Source organism: Gobio gobio, assembly GCF_949357685.1.
Source record: "Gobio gobio genome assembly, chromosome: 11".
Classification (NCBI taxonomy): domain Eukaryota; kingdom Metazoa; phylum Chordata; class Actinopteri; order Cypriniformes; family Gobionidae; genus Gobio; species Gobio gobio.
This window is the reverse complement of record NC_137104.1, coordinates 15,091,942-15,107,127: the sequence shown is the minus strand read 5'-3', so window position 1 is coordinate 15,107,127 and position 15,186 is coordinate 15,091,942. Positions and strand designations below refer to the sequence as shown.

The 15,186-nt window shown below is 38.0% G+C and overlaps 1 protein-coding gene across 1 annotated transcript in view; it reads left to right on the top strand.

Annotated features, from left to right (window-relative positions):
- gabbr2 (gamma-aminobutyric acid (GABA) B receptor, 2) overlaps positions 1–15,186 on the top strand; it is a gene marked incomplete at its 5' end in the record, with an annotated part of 280,013 nt that overhangs the window by 83,497 nt on the left and 181,330 nt on the right. Inside the window, one exon of the mRNA XM_079830006.1 lies at positions 2,200–2,337. Within this exon, the coding sequence (XP_079686132.1) occupies positions 2,200–2,337 (138 nt within the window). The remainder of the gene's footprint in view (positions 1–2,199; positions 2,338–15,186) is intronic.

Genomic DNA, 15,186 nt, shown 5'->3' with positions numbered 1-15,186 from the left:
GAAAATCTGATGAAAAAACGTTGATGCGTATTTGCGGAAGTGAGAGACTGTAAGTTTTGAATGCTCATATCTTCTAAATGCAAATTTTTTCATTGTTTTGGAGTACACTACTAGCTTATAGATAACTTTAAGGCAAGCATATTCATACTAAAAGCCAAAAAAAAGCTTTTTTAATTTCATGGGGAACTAAGGCCTCATCCTGGCTTAATCTAAACCCTGTCTGTGAAACTCTGCCTTTATGTTGCTCCAGACTTTTCTTTTTTATGACTTTTCCTGTGGAACACGAAAGGAGTGTTTATCAAAATATCAAAGCTTACTCATTTACACACTACAAAAATACATTAGCCCCCGGTTTCACAGACAAACTAAAATGTGTGTGTGTGCTGTTTTAACTCTTGTGTGGTGTTCATATTTTTGTTATTCAGCCAGTGTTCGTGGGTCTGGTGGACCCGCTGCATTTTGGGGGTTTTAATTCAACACAATCAAAAATGTTATGTTAAAATACTCAACAGATGTTAACTTCATCCCAATTACAAGCAATATAAACAGCATATATGGTTAATATTTTCTTTTTACCTTTATTAGATCACATTTAAGAATTGCAACCTCGTGTGGGAACGGCAGGAGTAGAAACAAAACTCACTCTTGCACTCTCTCACACTTACACACAATCTCTCTCTCACACGCACGCGCACACACACACACACACACACACACACACACACACACACACACACACACACACACACACACACACACACACACACACACACACACACACACACACACACACACACACTCACTTGGATATGTGGTGTATGGTTACTCTCCATAGGCATAATGGATTTTCTAATGTACAAATTGTATAATCTATCCCCCTACACTAACCCTATCCCTAAACCTACCAATCACAGAAAGCTTTTGGCATTTTTTGAATTTCAAAAAACACCATTTAGTATGTTTTAGTATGAGGACACAGATGTCGTCATAAACCATGTTTACATTGTAATACCCATGTCATTATACACATTTGTGTCCTCATAAACCATATACATGAACATACACACCCTAACAGCAGGCCCTGACAGGAGAAGGACAGGGTAAAGGTACACAGGACCTACAATTTCCACACTTTTATTAGCCCCGGGTCCAGTGGACCCGAACATCCTGTGTGTAATATAAATGTGTAGGGGGGGTGTACAGTGTGTGGTCATTGAAAATGTGTTCTGATATATATTCCTCACAGAAAATGAGCCAAGGCCAATGAGTCTCAGTTTGAAAAAATAATGAATCGGATCATTTTTCTTTTGATAAAAAATGAAAACTGGTCCAACAGACCCGAACACCATACAAGGGTTAAGTGAAAGCAACTTGCACTGACATATCTTAAAATATGTCAGTTCCATTGTTTTGTCTCAAGATGCACACCAGTTATGTTTTTATCTAAGGCGAGTTTATAAAAACTACTGAAACGTCCTAATCCTAAAGCCTAACCTTGGCTTAATTTAACCCCTGTCTGTGAAACCAGGCCTGAATCTTAAAACAAAATATGTTCTTTGGTTAAAACAAGACAAGTAGGCGCTTTAGCAAGCAAGGTGAAAAGGCAAGAGGAAATTCTTGACCGGGCCACTGTGTGTAGTGTTGAGACATTTCTGGTTATGACCAGGATTGAGTCAGGTCAAGCTGACTGCTGTTAATTGACCTTCGGAAGTGTTTACTAGGGGCTGAAATATCATTACCAACATCAGAAAATCAAAGATAAAACAGTTAGGGGCTCACATCACAATCAATAGCCCTGCTACATCTTTTCTTTCCTTCAGCACATCTACAGAGCCAAGAGCGTTGCCATAGTGATATGAAATAGGCGCATAGTGCCGCAGCAGTAGGGCTCTCCTGTACATCAGACCATGTTTTCACATTCAGAAATTCGATGTCCATGTTTTCTATCCTCCATTTACACTCTTCCATTACATCATGTTATGGAAGAAACATGCATTGGATTTTTGGTTGTGCAATATAGGGTTGTACTTGAGGAATATATATATCAAGAAAAAGCTCTCAAGATTGAAACCTGCTTTTAAGTGAATTAATTAAGAGCCTGCTGATGTCACTATGATTGACATTGCTATTCTATGTACAGTATATTTAGAAACTTTTCTGACTTCATTTTCCTTTTCCCCTCCTTTTCTCTTTCTTCAGTGTGACAATGCAAAGGGATTGCGGGCCTTCTTTGATGCAATCTGCTACGGTCCGAAACATTTGATGATCTTTGGAGGTGTGTGTCCATCAGTGACTTCAATCATCGCTGAATCGTTGGAGGGGTGGAACCTTGTGCAGGTTTGTGCAACAGCCAAGATCTGCTTCATAAAATCTGCAGTGTGATTATTCACTTGCATATCATTAACAATTCTCTTTTTCCCTCGAAATGCCATGCTGCTCTGAGAGAGTTTACATACTTGAAGAATTCATGCCATACATCTGCGCTTATAATTTCCTCTGTGACATAAATAAATATGACTATCTTAAATCAAAAGGTTGGCAAATCCAGGCCAGAAATGTAATCCCAGTGCTGATAAAAACTGGAAAAAAACGGTTAAACTTCCCAGAGACCTCTGTCTTGAGCAGACCCGAGGGGGTGTTTAGTGTGTTAATACTGTGATTTTAACAGGAAGTCAGCGTTCGCTTACTCTAAGCCTGTCTCCCCCTCTTGTTTGCAATATCCAGTGATATCGCTAATCTGTGTATTAGCACATCACCGACAAAAGTAGTACACTCAGGTTGCCATCGGCACACATGGCCCGAGGAAGTAATGTAGTTAAAATGTCTCTGATGGAAGGCATGGAGGACAATAAAAGAATTCCACTGAGGAATCTCCTCCGGGCTCCTATGCTTTCACTTTTGTGTTGGCAGATGTGTGGTCAGCTTCTAAGCCAGCTGACATTTCACCAAGAGACCCTGGCAATTTTCCAAAACTGCCCCACAAAAGTGGCCGATTTCCATGAGAGGAACAGAAATTTGCAATTACGTATATCGTTCCAAGTAGGGAAAAAAGGGGGCAAAAAGCCAAAAGAGCTGAGAATTGATTTAATACATGATTTTAAAGCGAGGATGTCATTATTCTTGTTTTCCCACATAATGTTAGAAATTAGAATGAACTTTTTTGCTCCAAAATAGTCATAAAATATATATATATATATATATATATATATATATATATATATATATATATATATATATATATATATATATATATATATATATATATATATATATATATATATATATATATATATATATATATATTTTATGACTATTTTGGAGCAAAAAAGTTCATTCTAATTTCTAACATTATGTGGGAAAACAAGAATAATGACATCCTCGCTTTAAAATCATGTATTAAATCAATATATATATATATATATATATATATATATATATATATATATATATATATATATATATATATATATATATATATATACACTCTAAAAAAAAAGGCTCGTAATCATAGGGGAACCTTTTTTAGTGCTATATAGCACCAATTTTGGTGCTTCAGTGGTTCTTCAGCGGTTCTTTAGAGGTGCTATATAGCACCTTAGTCAAAGAACCGGTGAAGAACCTCTGAAGAACCGCTGAAGAACCTCTGAAGAACCGCTGAAGAACCTCTGAAGAACCGCTGAAGAACCACTGAAGCACCAAAATTGGTGCTATATAGCACTAAAAAAGGTTCCCCTATGATTACGAGCCAAGAACCATTTTTGGTGCAATATAGAACCTTTTTTTTTTTAGAGTGTATATATATATATAAAATTATGACCATGTTTCACTCTCTTAGATTTAAACAGACAATTTTTGGGTTTCATGTTTCATGTTAATCTTGGTGTTACCTCAGCGTGATGGCTTGAAGATCTTGAAGTAGTGACTATGTGCGGTTGGCACTTAAATGCGGACGGTCCTGTGTTCATCTAATGTCAGAAAGTTTCAGAAGTTTTGAATGAGTTTTTTTGTGCAGCTTAGATATTAATAAATATCTCCAAAAATAGCTTGGAGTTATTTTTCATAGTGTTATGAACTCTTTTATGGCAAAGATTGATTACTTTGTTCATGTGGATCAATTAGTGTAAAAAAACAAAAAAAGTAATACATTAAAGGTGCAGTAAGCAATTTCTGGTAAACGCTGTTGATATTTGAAATCACCAAAACAAACACCCCTACCCAAAAGGATCACTCCCCTATCTTGATGCCTCCACCCCTACATTCACGTACACGCTATGCGACACAGGCAACGACTATGGCAGAGTCTGCTGTGCCTGCCGCCCGAGGGTGCGATGTCACCAATAAGTGAAAGCAATTTGTATTACTATGATAATTCAGGTCAAATGTCTAATTGTTATTTAGCTCCTCTACTCCTGGCAAAGTCATCCCTTCCATCCCAAAAAACAAACACCCTTTTCATGAACAGCTCCTTACATAACAAGTCCAAGGAACTAATATATTACAAATGTGACAAGATTAAGAGGTTATAGCGATCACTAAAAGGAGAACCAAAAGAAAAAAACATATATTAGGAGTATCTCATTTTTCGGACACACTATGAGAGCCGATGCTTGAAATGGGCGGTGGAGGTGGTTTAGACATTCCAGGCTTATAATAATAATAATAATAATAATGCAAATGAACAAACTAGCGAAGATGACACACAAGTATATATTAAAGTTCTGTGAAAACACAGCAAAACCAACGTTACGCACGTATCGAGAAGAAATAAAGCAACATCTCTGTGTCCATTTTCAGGACTTCCCGCTCCTTAAGGTCTCTCCAGCGCTGGAAAGCTTCTCGGATATTAATTAGCCCTTATTTTTAAAGTAATATTCCCCTGGCCTTTTCCTCTTTTGTACTTTCTCTGCCATCACTCTCTTTCTAAAGTCTGCTGTTGTCTGTCTTGTGCACTGAACTCTCTCTCCTCCCCCATCATGAGTGGACATGCCCCTTTCTGCTGATTGGCTAGTGTGTTTTGGTGCTCGTTTTAACCCACTTTTCAACAGTGTTTTTCAAAAATCGCTTAGGCCGCGTGTCCACCAAAGCGTTTTTATCCAGCTGAAAATGCTAGGTGCTCTGCTGAAAATGCCTCCCTGTGGGCACTTGAGACTCAGTTGAGACTCTTTGCTTGTTATGATACGGAATATCCGCGGAAGTGTTACTAGTATCTCATTTTACAGATAGTTTTTTTCTGTATTGATTCTATATAAAAATGCGGATACAATGTTAAGTATTTGCTCTGGCTCTTGTTTTAAATTATTTTGTTCCGTTATTATACTGCTTGTTTTCATCTGTTGACGTTGTACAGTACAAGCAGAATGTGGCGGTTGGTCGGTGTTGTATTTGTCCCGCCCCTCCTCATTGGACGGCTGGGTGAAAAGTGACAGTGATGAGCGCTGCGTTGTACTCAAAGTTGAACATTCTTCAACTCTCGGCGACCAGTAAAAAACGCCCAACGCTCAGCACTTGAGTGTGAAATACTCGCCTCGTTACGCTCATAGCATTCTAAAAACGCAGCGCTCCCATTGAAAACAATTGAATACGCCAGCCAGCTACGTGAAAAAACGCTTTGGTGGACACGCGGCCTTACTGCAGCTTTAAATTAAATTTAGGGAAAAAATCCAACAAAATTCAAAGACATCAACACTGTCAGATAAAAGAAATGGCAAATATTGTACATTAAGGGGTTCAACAGCTTGTTACTGAGGCTGTACCCATAAAGGGACAACTTTTTATCTTATACACTAAAAAGTGTAGGGTATATTATTACAACTCTTAGGCACTAAAATGCATCTTTTAGGGATAGATAAGGTTGTTCCCTTGAAGGAACACGCCGACTTTTTGGGACTTTATCTTATTCACCGTATCCCCCAGAGTTAGATATTGTAAGTCCATACATACCATTCTCATCTCTGTCTGACGCACCCACCGCTAGCCTTGCTTAGCACAAAGACTTGAGTTAAACGGCTCCATCTAGCCTACTGCTCAATAAGTGACAAAATAACGCCAACATTTTTCTATTTACATGTTGTGATGTGTATATTTACATTGTGTATTAAGACCAATGGAAAATTTAAAGTTGCGATTTTCTAGACCGATATGGCTAGGAACTATTCTCTCATTCCTGCGTAATAATCAAGGAACTTTGTGCCGTACCATGGGTGCAGCGGCACAATGATATTATGCAGTGCCTAAAAATAGGCTAACTTCCGTCAACATAACCAACGTGACAACCTGCTCACATAGAGAGAGTGATTGGGACTATTTTCAGGCGCTGCGTAATGTCATTGCGCCGCTACACCCATGGTACGGCAGCAAAGTTCCTTGATTATTATGCAGGAATGAGAGAATAGTTCCTAGCCATATCGGTCTAGAAAATCGCAACTTTTTATTTTCCGTCGGTCTTAGTACACGATGTAACTATACGGTGAATAAGCTGTTGGCGTGTTCCTTTAATGTTCTGCCCCAATGACAAGCTGGTGTACCCCTATATTAAAAGGTACGATTTTTGCACAGTGAATGGAATAATTCTCTAATTAATGTATTTGTGATCTTAGACTGGTCTTGCCTTCCTGAAGATAAGCTTACAGAAGTCCTAATTTGTGGACTAATCTCCCATTAACCCCAGATGAGTAGATCTCTAATTAGCCAGGGTGATGGGAAGCGAACACATCCACAATGGGATTAGCAGTGACAGGCCTCAGAAAGGCTTTTATATGACAAAATAAAACAAAGAAAGAGAAGTATGTAAAGTATGGGATAGTGAAAATCCGAAGGACAAAGATGAAAAGGGGACAGCAGGTCCAGGGGTCTGGGGTCACTTCATGTATTCAATGCTGAAATCTCTTCGGTGGTGAAGAAAAGCAGTTTTATGGTGGCAGTGACGAGGCAATAAGCACCAGGTGCACCTCATTACGCTCTTCTAGCAGCGTTTCCATTTCCGCGCCCCTCCTCTTGGCCGTACTGTGGCATTATTAAGCTGGATGGAGAACAGCAGAGGGGGGCCAGAACTCTGGCGGCTGGAGATTTCTCAGTCACACCTGCTGATCCGTTTCACAAGAGCATTGAGGAAACCTATTCTTCAGCTTCCTCAAAACCACATCTTTCCTCTTCAACGCTAAGATTCTGTACCTTTAGTTTTCATTTAAGAAATGTGTTTAATGAGAATGGGAAATGGCGGCTGGTTGATGGATTGTGTAATTATATTTAATGAAGGCATCAGACGCTTCTGAGAGCCAAAAATGAGCCAACACGGTTGTGTTTTCACCAAAGAAATTATATGCACGTGTTTGAACCTCCAGAGATGTGCCAACATGCAAACAGCCCTAGAGTAAACTTTTGACCTCAAGAGCCATTGAAATCTGTTAGGATGTCAGTTTCCACAGGCATCCCTCTCCTGCGTACTGTGTAATTAAACAGTGCTGAGCTTCCTTTGTGCTTCTCAAATCATCACTTGGCATTCAGTGGATCTGAATGGCTCCTCTGTTATGAAGTGGCTTACATCAGTGCTTGCAATGTGCAGAGATATTAACATGACTCGAGTGCTTTGAATCAAATTGAATGTCACCCAGACTGTGAGAGAATGATTATTTTGAGCCGAGACATTCCTTTCTCCCTAAGTGCTCGGATGATATCGTACCCTCGTGCAATATGCATCTTTTGTAGCAGGGGAAACGATAAACAGGAGAGAATGTCATTTTCTATTATGTGACTAATAGGGGGGCCTTATTGCAAGCCGGACTCACAGGTGCTGCTTGTGAAGTTATTATACTGTTAAAGTAGTCCCCGTTCTAGCGCTGATGCGCTCACAACATCGTAATAAAAGTGATTCGATGAGATAAAGCATATTGCATACATTGATATGCAATGCCAAGATGCAATTAGACATTTAGTTGCATAAGTAACTGCAAACCTCCCTTGATAGAGAATACCTGCTGGAAAGAACAATCACAAATTAGATCTTATTAATGTCTCAGATGCTTCATCTCAAATGGAGAGCGATAGGAGGCTTCTGCTGAAATTTCACAAGAGATAGCAACACGAACAGGGTTTCCATGCTTTGATTTAATTGCTAGAAGGGCCGTAGCTAGGGAATTCTGGGCCCCCTGAAAAAACATTGATGTGGGCCCCCAATGCCCTTCACTTATATCATATACTATATATATATATGGTAACGGTAGGTCTAAGATATGGGCATGGATATGCCATGCACATAATAAAGATTTCTTGCAAAATAACTAACCGGATATAAATAAAGAAATGCAAATAAGGTTATTTTTGTATATAAATATTATGTAAAAAAAAATGGCATTAAGCGATTAATAACTTAGTTTACATCAAGCAATTATGCAAGACAACAAAAGACAAGAAATTGATAAAATGATGAAAATTGAAAAGTAGGCATACCAGCAATAAATATATATCCAGTCAGTCTGGTGTCTAACAGCTGAGATAAATATTCAGAAATGAAAAAGGATGCAGTCAAATGTAAAATAAAAACAATGAAGTCTGATGAAGATAATGCGCTATTTTATTAAATAAAGCTAATTATACTACGGGCCGTTGAATGCTTGAATCTGATTGGCTGATGAACGTTCTGAGGTGTGCAGTTATTTTCTGGGAGACGCACAGCGAACGTAGTTCCAGGCAGCTCTCTTGACCGCATTACAGTTCCATATCACTGCGCATAGTTAACTGTAATAACGGAAATTACAGGACTAAAAAACAACAATATGACAGACGATTTTCCTAAAGTAAATCTTAATATTTACAGTGAATATAAAACGTTCAACAACTGGGCGGCAGCAGTATTAGACAGTCCAGATGAAAAACAACAAAGGCAAGCTTTTCTGTCTCATTACTGAAATCACACATGCTCGCACACGCACTACAGTTTGCACAAAAAGCTGTCAGCGCTGCCCTGACGATTTGATCAGTTCGCCTATATAGTGGAGCAACTTAAAGGCTACACGTGACATTTTTTCACTAGCGAGGTAATAACAGCGCTGTTTAGAGACGCACAGAGGGAGCCTAGTTCACACAAGCGCTCTCTCTCTCTCTCTCTCTCTCTCTCTCTCTCTCTCTCTCGCTCTCATTCTCTTTCTCATAACTTTATTAATAACTGCAGTAGAATGCTATCAACGGCTCAAGCCTTCGTTAACAGCTTTAAAATGACGTTTCGGAACTAGCAAAAGAGCTGTTGGATGAGACGCGGAAGAAATAGTCCTACTCACAATAGCGATTTAAGTACAAAAACCGGACGAATCCCATTAAAGGTCCCGTTTTTTCGTGTTTTTTTGAAGCTTTGATTGTGTTTACAGTGTGCAATATAACGTGTTCATGTTTCGCGTGTAAAAAAACACAGTATTTTTCACACAATTTACTTATCTGTATACCGCTGTTTTCACTGTCCTCAAAACGGCTTGAAAGATTTCCCTGTTCTATGAAGTCCCTCCTTCAGAAACACGTAACGAGTTCTGATTGTGCCAGCGGTTCCCGTGTTGTGATTCGACAGCAGCTTAGGGCACGCAGAGCGCACGTTACCGGAAAGGTCACGCCTCTCACCATAACGGGGATGCATGCGCTCAATGATCTCTAAGTACAGCGCCCCTGGGAAAGCCAAACAAAGGTGACTTGACTCCGGGATGAAAATAACAGCGTCTCGACGACATGGCAACAAACAAACTATACGAACGCAACTGAACGCAACACTTCCTATTCTCCACGCGGGAGCAACAAGACCACGCCCCCTTTTTCGCGTGTTCTTGTGGGCGGAGGTTAGTCGACATACTGCTCTACTGACGTAATTAAAGCAGGAAATACCAGGATGTTGTCCTAACCAGCCGTTCGATGTAGGCTTTGAAAGGGAACTAAAAGGGAAATAAAATATCTCGCTTGGCATTGAACTTTGAGCTTTATAATTTTACAGGTATTATAAATGCTCTAACAGCAACATTACACACTAACTAAAGTTTGAAAAATGGGATCACGAAGAACAGGACCTTTAAATATATAATCGGATCGATGTCTTGAGGCGTGGTAACGGTAGCATAAGCGGAATAATTGACTCCGGGCCGTTCAATTATTAGAATGATAATGCACACCCGAGGTGTAACTGCCACTCCGCTTCGCGTCGTGACCGCATCACCACCTCGGGTGTGCATTATCATTCTAATAATTGAACGGCCCGTCGTCAATTATTCCTTACTTAATGTATCCATCAATTGCAGTGAGTTGTATTCGTGTTTTCTTGACAGATGTATTCTTTTGTTAAAAATATCACATCAGCAGCCGGCAAGTCTGTAATCCTTGTGACACGCATATTTTTCTGCATGTTATACAAATCAACAAACGAAATAATTCCGCAAAAAGACGGGGACTTTGAGCGCGTAATCGTTCAGGCGGTGTGCGCTGCGCAGGTATACTGAGATGTTGACAGCTACCGGATTGGGCAGGCAGCGTCCTAAGCCTTAAAAGAGAGTACACTTTCATGAGTACATTTCTTAAAATATATTAACTTGTAAAATGTAATATTAAATTGTAAATTAAATTAATATAAAAATCGTACTTCACATGCTTTAGTTGTTAGTCAACACATCAAAATCAGCACATTTAATAAATGAATTACAATGACAAAGTTTTATTAAAACATATTAATTTTAAAATGTATTTAAACTTTAAACTTAACATTATTACTGTTGACTTTTTAAAAGTACACCTGTTTACCATTACATAATTACAAAAATATTTAAATATATGACAGTTTCAATAGAAATTACATTAAATTAGGTTTTATTGTACTATAAATACTTTGCAGTTAGGGCAGTCAAGCAATTAATCACAATTAATCACATCCAAAATAAAAATTTGTATTTATATAATATATGATTGTGTACTGTGTATAATTATTTTGTATATTTGAATACACACACACACACACACACACACACGCACACACACTCACACACACTCACACACACACACACACACACACACACGTGTATAAATTTAAGAAATATTTGCATGTATATGCTGTTACCTATTTATATTTATATAATACCTCAGCAGATATAAAAAAACAAACCTTTGAAAATGCATGAATGAATCAAATGATTTTACAATGTGGAGAGAAATATAAATATTTTCATCAATATGCAGTACTGGTCTTGTGTGTACTGTTTGGTCAATACATTCATATACTTTACTCTAACAATATCTCTTAAAAAAAATCAAACCCAGATTATATCATTAGAAAAGTAGAAATTTTACAAGTGTTTAAGATTGAGAACAGCAGTGTGTAAATTAATCAAACAGAATCAGATTGTATGAACCATGTGTGTGCCTTACGGTGTCAAATGGGTTTTGTTAAATTACTGTAAAATTCTGAAAGAAGTGTTTCATTTTGCAAAATATCTGGGGTGTTCTGCTACTTGTGTGTGTGGATGTGTGAATTGTGTGCGGTGTTTTGACAAAACAAGCCTTGTTTTTAAAATTGTGCTTAAGCAATCGTAAAAAACTGTATGTTACATATAAAGATATACTTAAGTCCTACTTAAATGGGTCACAAAATAACTCTTAAGTTCAACCAATTACATTTATAAATTTCAAATAGAATACATTTTCATTTAATTGTCAATCTACATGCAATTAGGTGTCCGAAAACATTACATTAAGTTCACACTTTTTAATACCCTTTTAAAGTATATTATTTTCAAGTACTAAATAATAAAAAATAATAGTAAAAAAAAATTCAGAAGGGAACAGTTTTTGAATTGATTTCCATATTAAACATTTCTCATCAAACTTTATAGATTTAAAAAATTGCCTTTTTCATTTTGTCATTTTAATTTTTCCAAAGAGATCTGAATTCTGAGACATGAAGTTTTTCATGGGATATTTTTGGAGGTGCATGGAGGTGCTGCTGTCAAAAGTGTCATTATTAGGGCCAGAGTACCGATGGTACCCTATTGTAATTGCTCTGACTATTATTTTTCACCGAAATGAGTCGCATTTTTTAGGGCCTAAACATGCTCGAAAACTCATGAAACTTTGCACACACGTCAGAAGTGGTGAAAATTTACGTCTGATATGGGTTTCAGAATTAGGCGTGGCAAAATAGCTCGATAGCACCACCTAAAAAAAATTAAATTAAGCTCTGTACGTTTCACGTACAAGTATGAAATTCGGTACACACATGTAACAGCCCGATACCTACAAAAGTCCCGGGAGCAAAATCTGAAAACCAACAGGAAGTGAGATACATTTTGTAGTTTTTGCCATTTCCAGACATTGTACTTTAATGAACTACTCCTAGATATTTTATCAGATAAACATCATATTTGGTCAGTCTAATCTAAAGGCCTTTGTAATATTAAATTGCGAAGATCTTTCGCTGAAGGCCATGTCCGTTAACCTGACAAGCCAGACCCACATCAAGATGTTGGGTAAGCTAGTTGAGAGATTAAACTTTCGCAACTTTCGCCGTATCCGGTCGGCAAACCTCAGAACACATCTTCCTTTTTTAAGAATGACTTCAGTGCCGTTCTTTGTTCTTTTCTCAAAGAAAAGCTTAACTCCAAGTCTTCCAGAGTCGCGGCAAAAGCCGATTCGAAAGACCGCTGTTCGCCAGCTTCTTTGTTTACACGCGGAACCGCCGCAACTCTGCCGTCATTATGTTAAGCCCGCCCACCGACTCTATACACGATCTGCCCCAAACTTCACATGTTTTATCATAGTCCTGGCCTGAATACATCTACATGTCAAAATTCAGTTACAGTCATAGCGCCACCTGCAGGCAACAGGAAATGTCATGTTTTACACTGTGATTAACTCCTCAAAGAGATTTAACCAGAACAACATCATATTTGGTCAGTCTAATCTTAAGGCCTTAGCGATGTTAAATTGCAAAGATCTTGAGTTTTCGTTGAAAGGCGTGTCTGTGACGGCCTGACAAAATCTGATGTTTCGCCATGAAACAGGAAGCTATTGTAAGTCAAGTATACAATGTGCCCCAAACTTCACATGTTTGATAAGAGTCCTGGCCTGAAGACATCTAGTTGCCAATATTCAGTCAGTCATTGCGGAAATTGCATACTTTACACTGTAATTCACTCCCAGAAACACATTTAAATATGCCATAAAGTCCGAAACATGCTAGAAACACATTAAATCATGCAACACTTGGCTAAGTGCTGATGTATGCGATTAACGCCACGAAACAGGAAGTTGTTGTAACTCAGGCACACAATGTCCAATCTGCCCCAAACTTCACATGTTTGAAAAGTGCCCTGGCCTGAAGACATTTACACGCCAAATTCTTTTTATAGTCATAGCACCACCAGCTGGTACACTCTAAAAAAAAAAAGGTTCTATATTGCACCAAAAATGGTTCTTGGCTCGTAATCATAGGGGAACCTTTTCTAGTGCTATATAGCACCAATTTTGGTGCTTCAGTGGTTCTTCAGCGGTTCTTCAGAGGTTCTTCAGCGGTTCTTCAGAGGTTCTTCACCGGTTCTTTGACTAAGGTGCTAAATAGCACCTCTGAAGAACCGCTGAAGAACCACTGAAGCACCAAAATTGGTGCTATATAGCACTAAAAAAGGTTCCCCTATGATTACGAGCCTTTTTTTTTAGAGTGTAGCAGGAAGTGTGGCAAATACAAATGACTGACGTAGTCCTCCTATTTTTATATACTTAAATTTTCCTAAAGCCATCGGGTGGCGGCGGCACGGGTGCGAGGGCCCTTTCATCACTGCTTGCAGCTTTAATTTGGAGTTGGAGTTGTGGCTATATGGTTAGCATTTTGCTCTCACATGTTTAACTGTGATAATAATATGCAAGTTTGAATTTAGCTGATCCTATTCCTGCCTGTTCTTCTCAAAAATTGTTGTTCTCTCCACTCCCCAATAACATATTACTAAAGCTAAAAGTGAAGTAAAATAATGAAGTTAATGTCTGTCAGTAGCATCTGCTAGATTTGCTAGGCTGATAAATTCGTCATGCTTGCGTTGATGAAAATCTGTGCCATCACAGCCACAAAATTAGGCCAAGAGAAGTATAAATAGACAGCGTTTCTATGATTTAGAGCTGTTTACATGGGCGTTTCCTCTTGCGCTTGCATTATTCTTGGTATTGTTGAGATCCAAGCAGTCTTTGAGCCTGTCAGCCTCTCATCTGCTCCCAGCCGAGCATGTGCCAGAACCAGACTGCTGTCGACGTGCTTCAGCAGACGCCGTCTTCCTCTTTGACGTCAACTACAGGAGTGAGAAGAACAGCCAACTCCCAAAGCTGTTTACATATGGCCGCTTCCCAGACTGACAGAGAGAGGTTAGCACACAAAGTTAATGTGAGGCCTACAACTATAGGGACGCAGTTGCTGTATTGAGAGGATTGATCCTCACATTTGAAAATCGACCATTTAAAGTAGTGGTGTTTTAATTTATGTATCATGAAAATGAATATGTAGCTGCATAGGACAGGAACTATTTCTCTTTCTGCTCATTTGAACACAAGCAGAAATGCTAAAAGACACACGCATTCACAAACAGCACTCGACAAAGCATTTTATGAATGATGCAAATAATGAATATTTATAGTATTTTATATTTTGTATAATATTTTATTAATATATTATTTATCACTCAATTAACACTCAATTTTTCAACTAAACATTGAAATAAATCTAATTAATAAACTAAATTAACCATTTAAACTAAATTACTGATTGAATTATTGATCTAAAGCCCACACTGTCACTGTATGATAATTGAAATGAACTGATGACATCAGCGTTTTTTCCAGAATGGCTATACAGCTGAATAAAATTATGCTGCATTATTTTCCTGTTTAACACTGTAAAGCTGCTTTGAAACAATCTACATTGTTAAAAGCGCTATATAAATAAAGTTGACTTGACTTGACTTGACTTCATGTTTTTATTACATAATTTATCATTTATATATAATTTATATTTTATTATTAGACAACTATTTATGATAATAGTGTTTTTTTAATTAGGTTCTTGATCATTTTCTGTTGTTATTTTTAAATTATAAACATAAAAGTTTCAACTGTTTCCACAAAAATATTAAGCAACAACTGTTTTGAACAATAAATAATAAAAAGAAAATGTAAGAATAAGAAATGTTC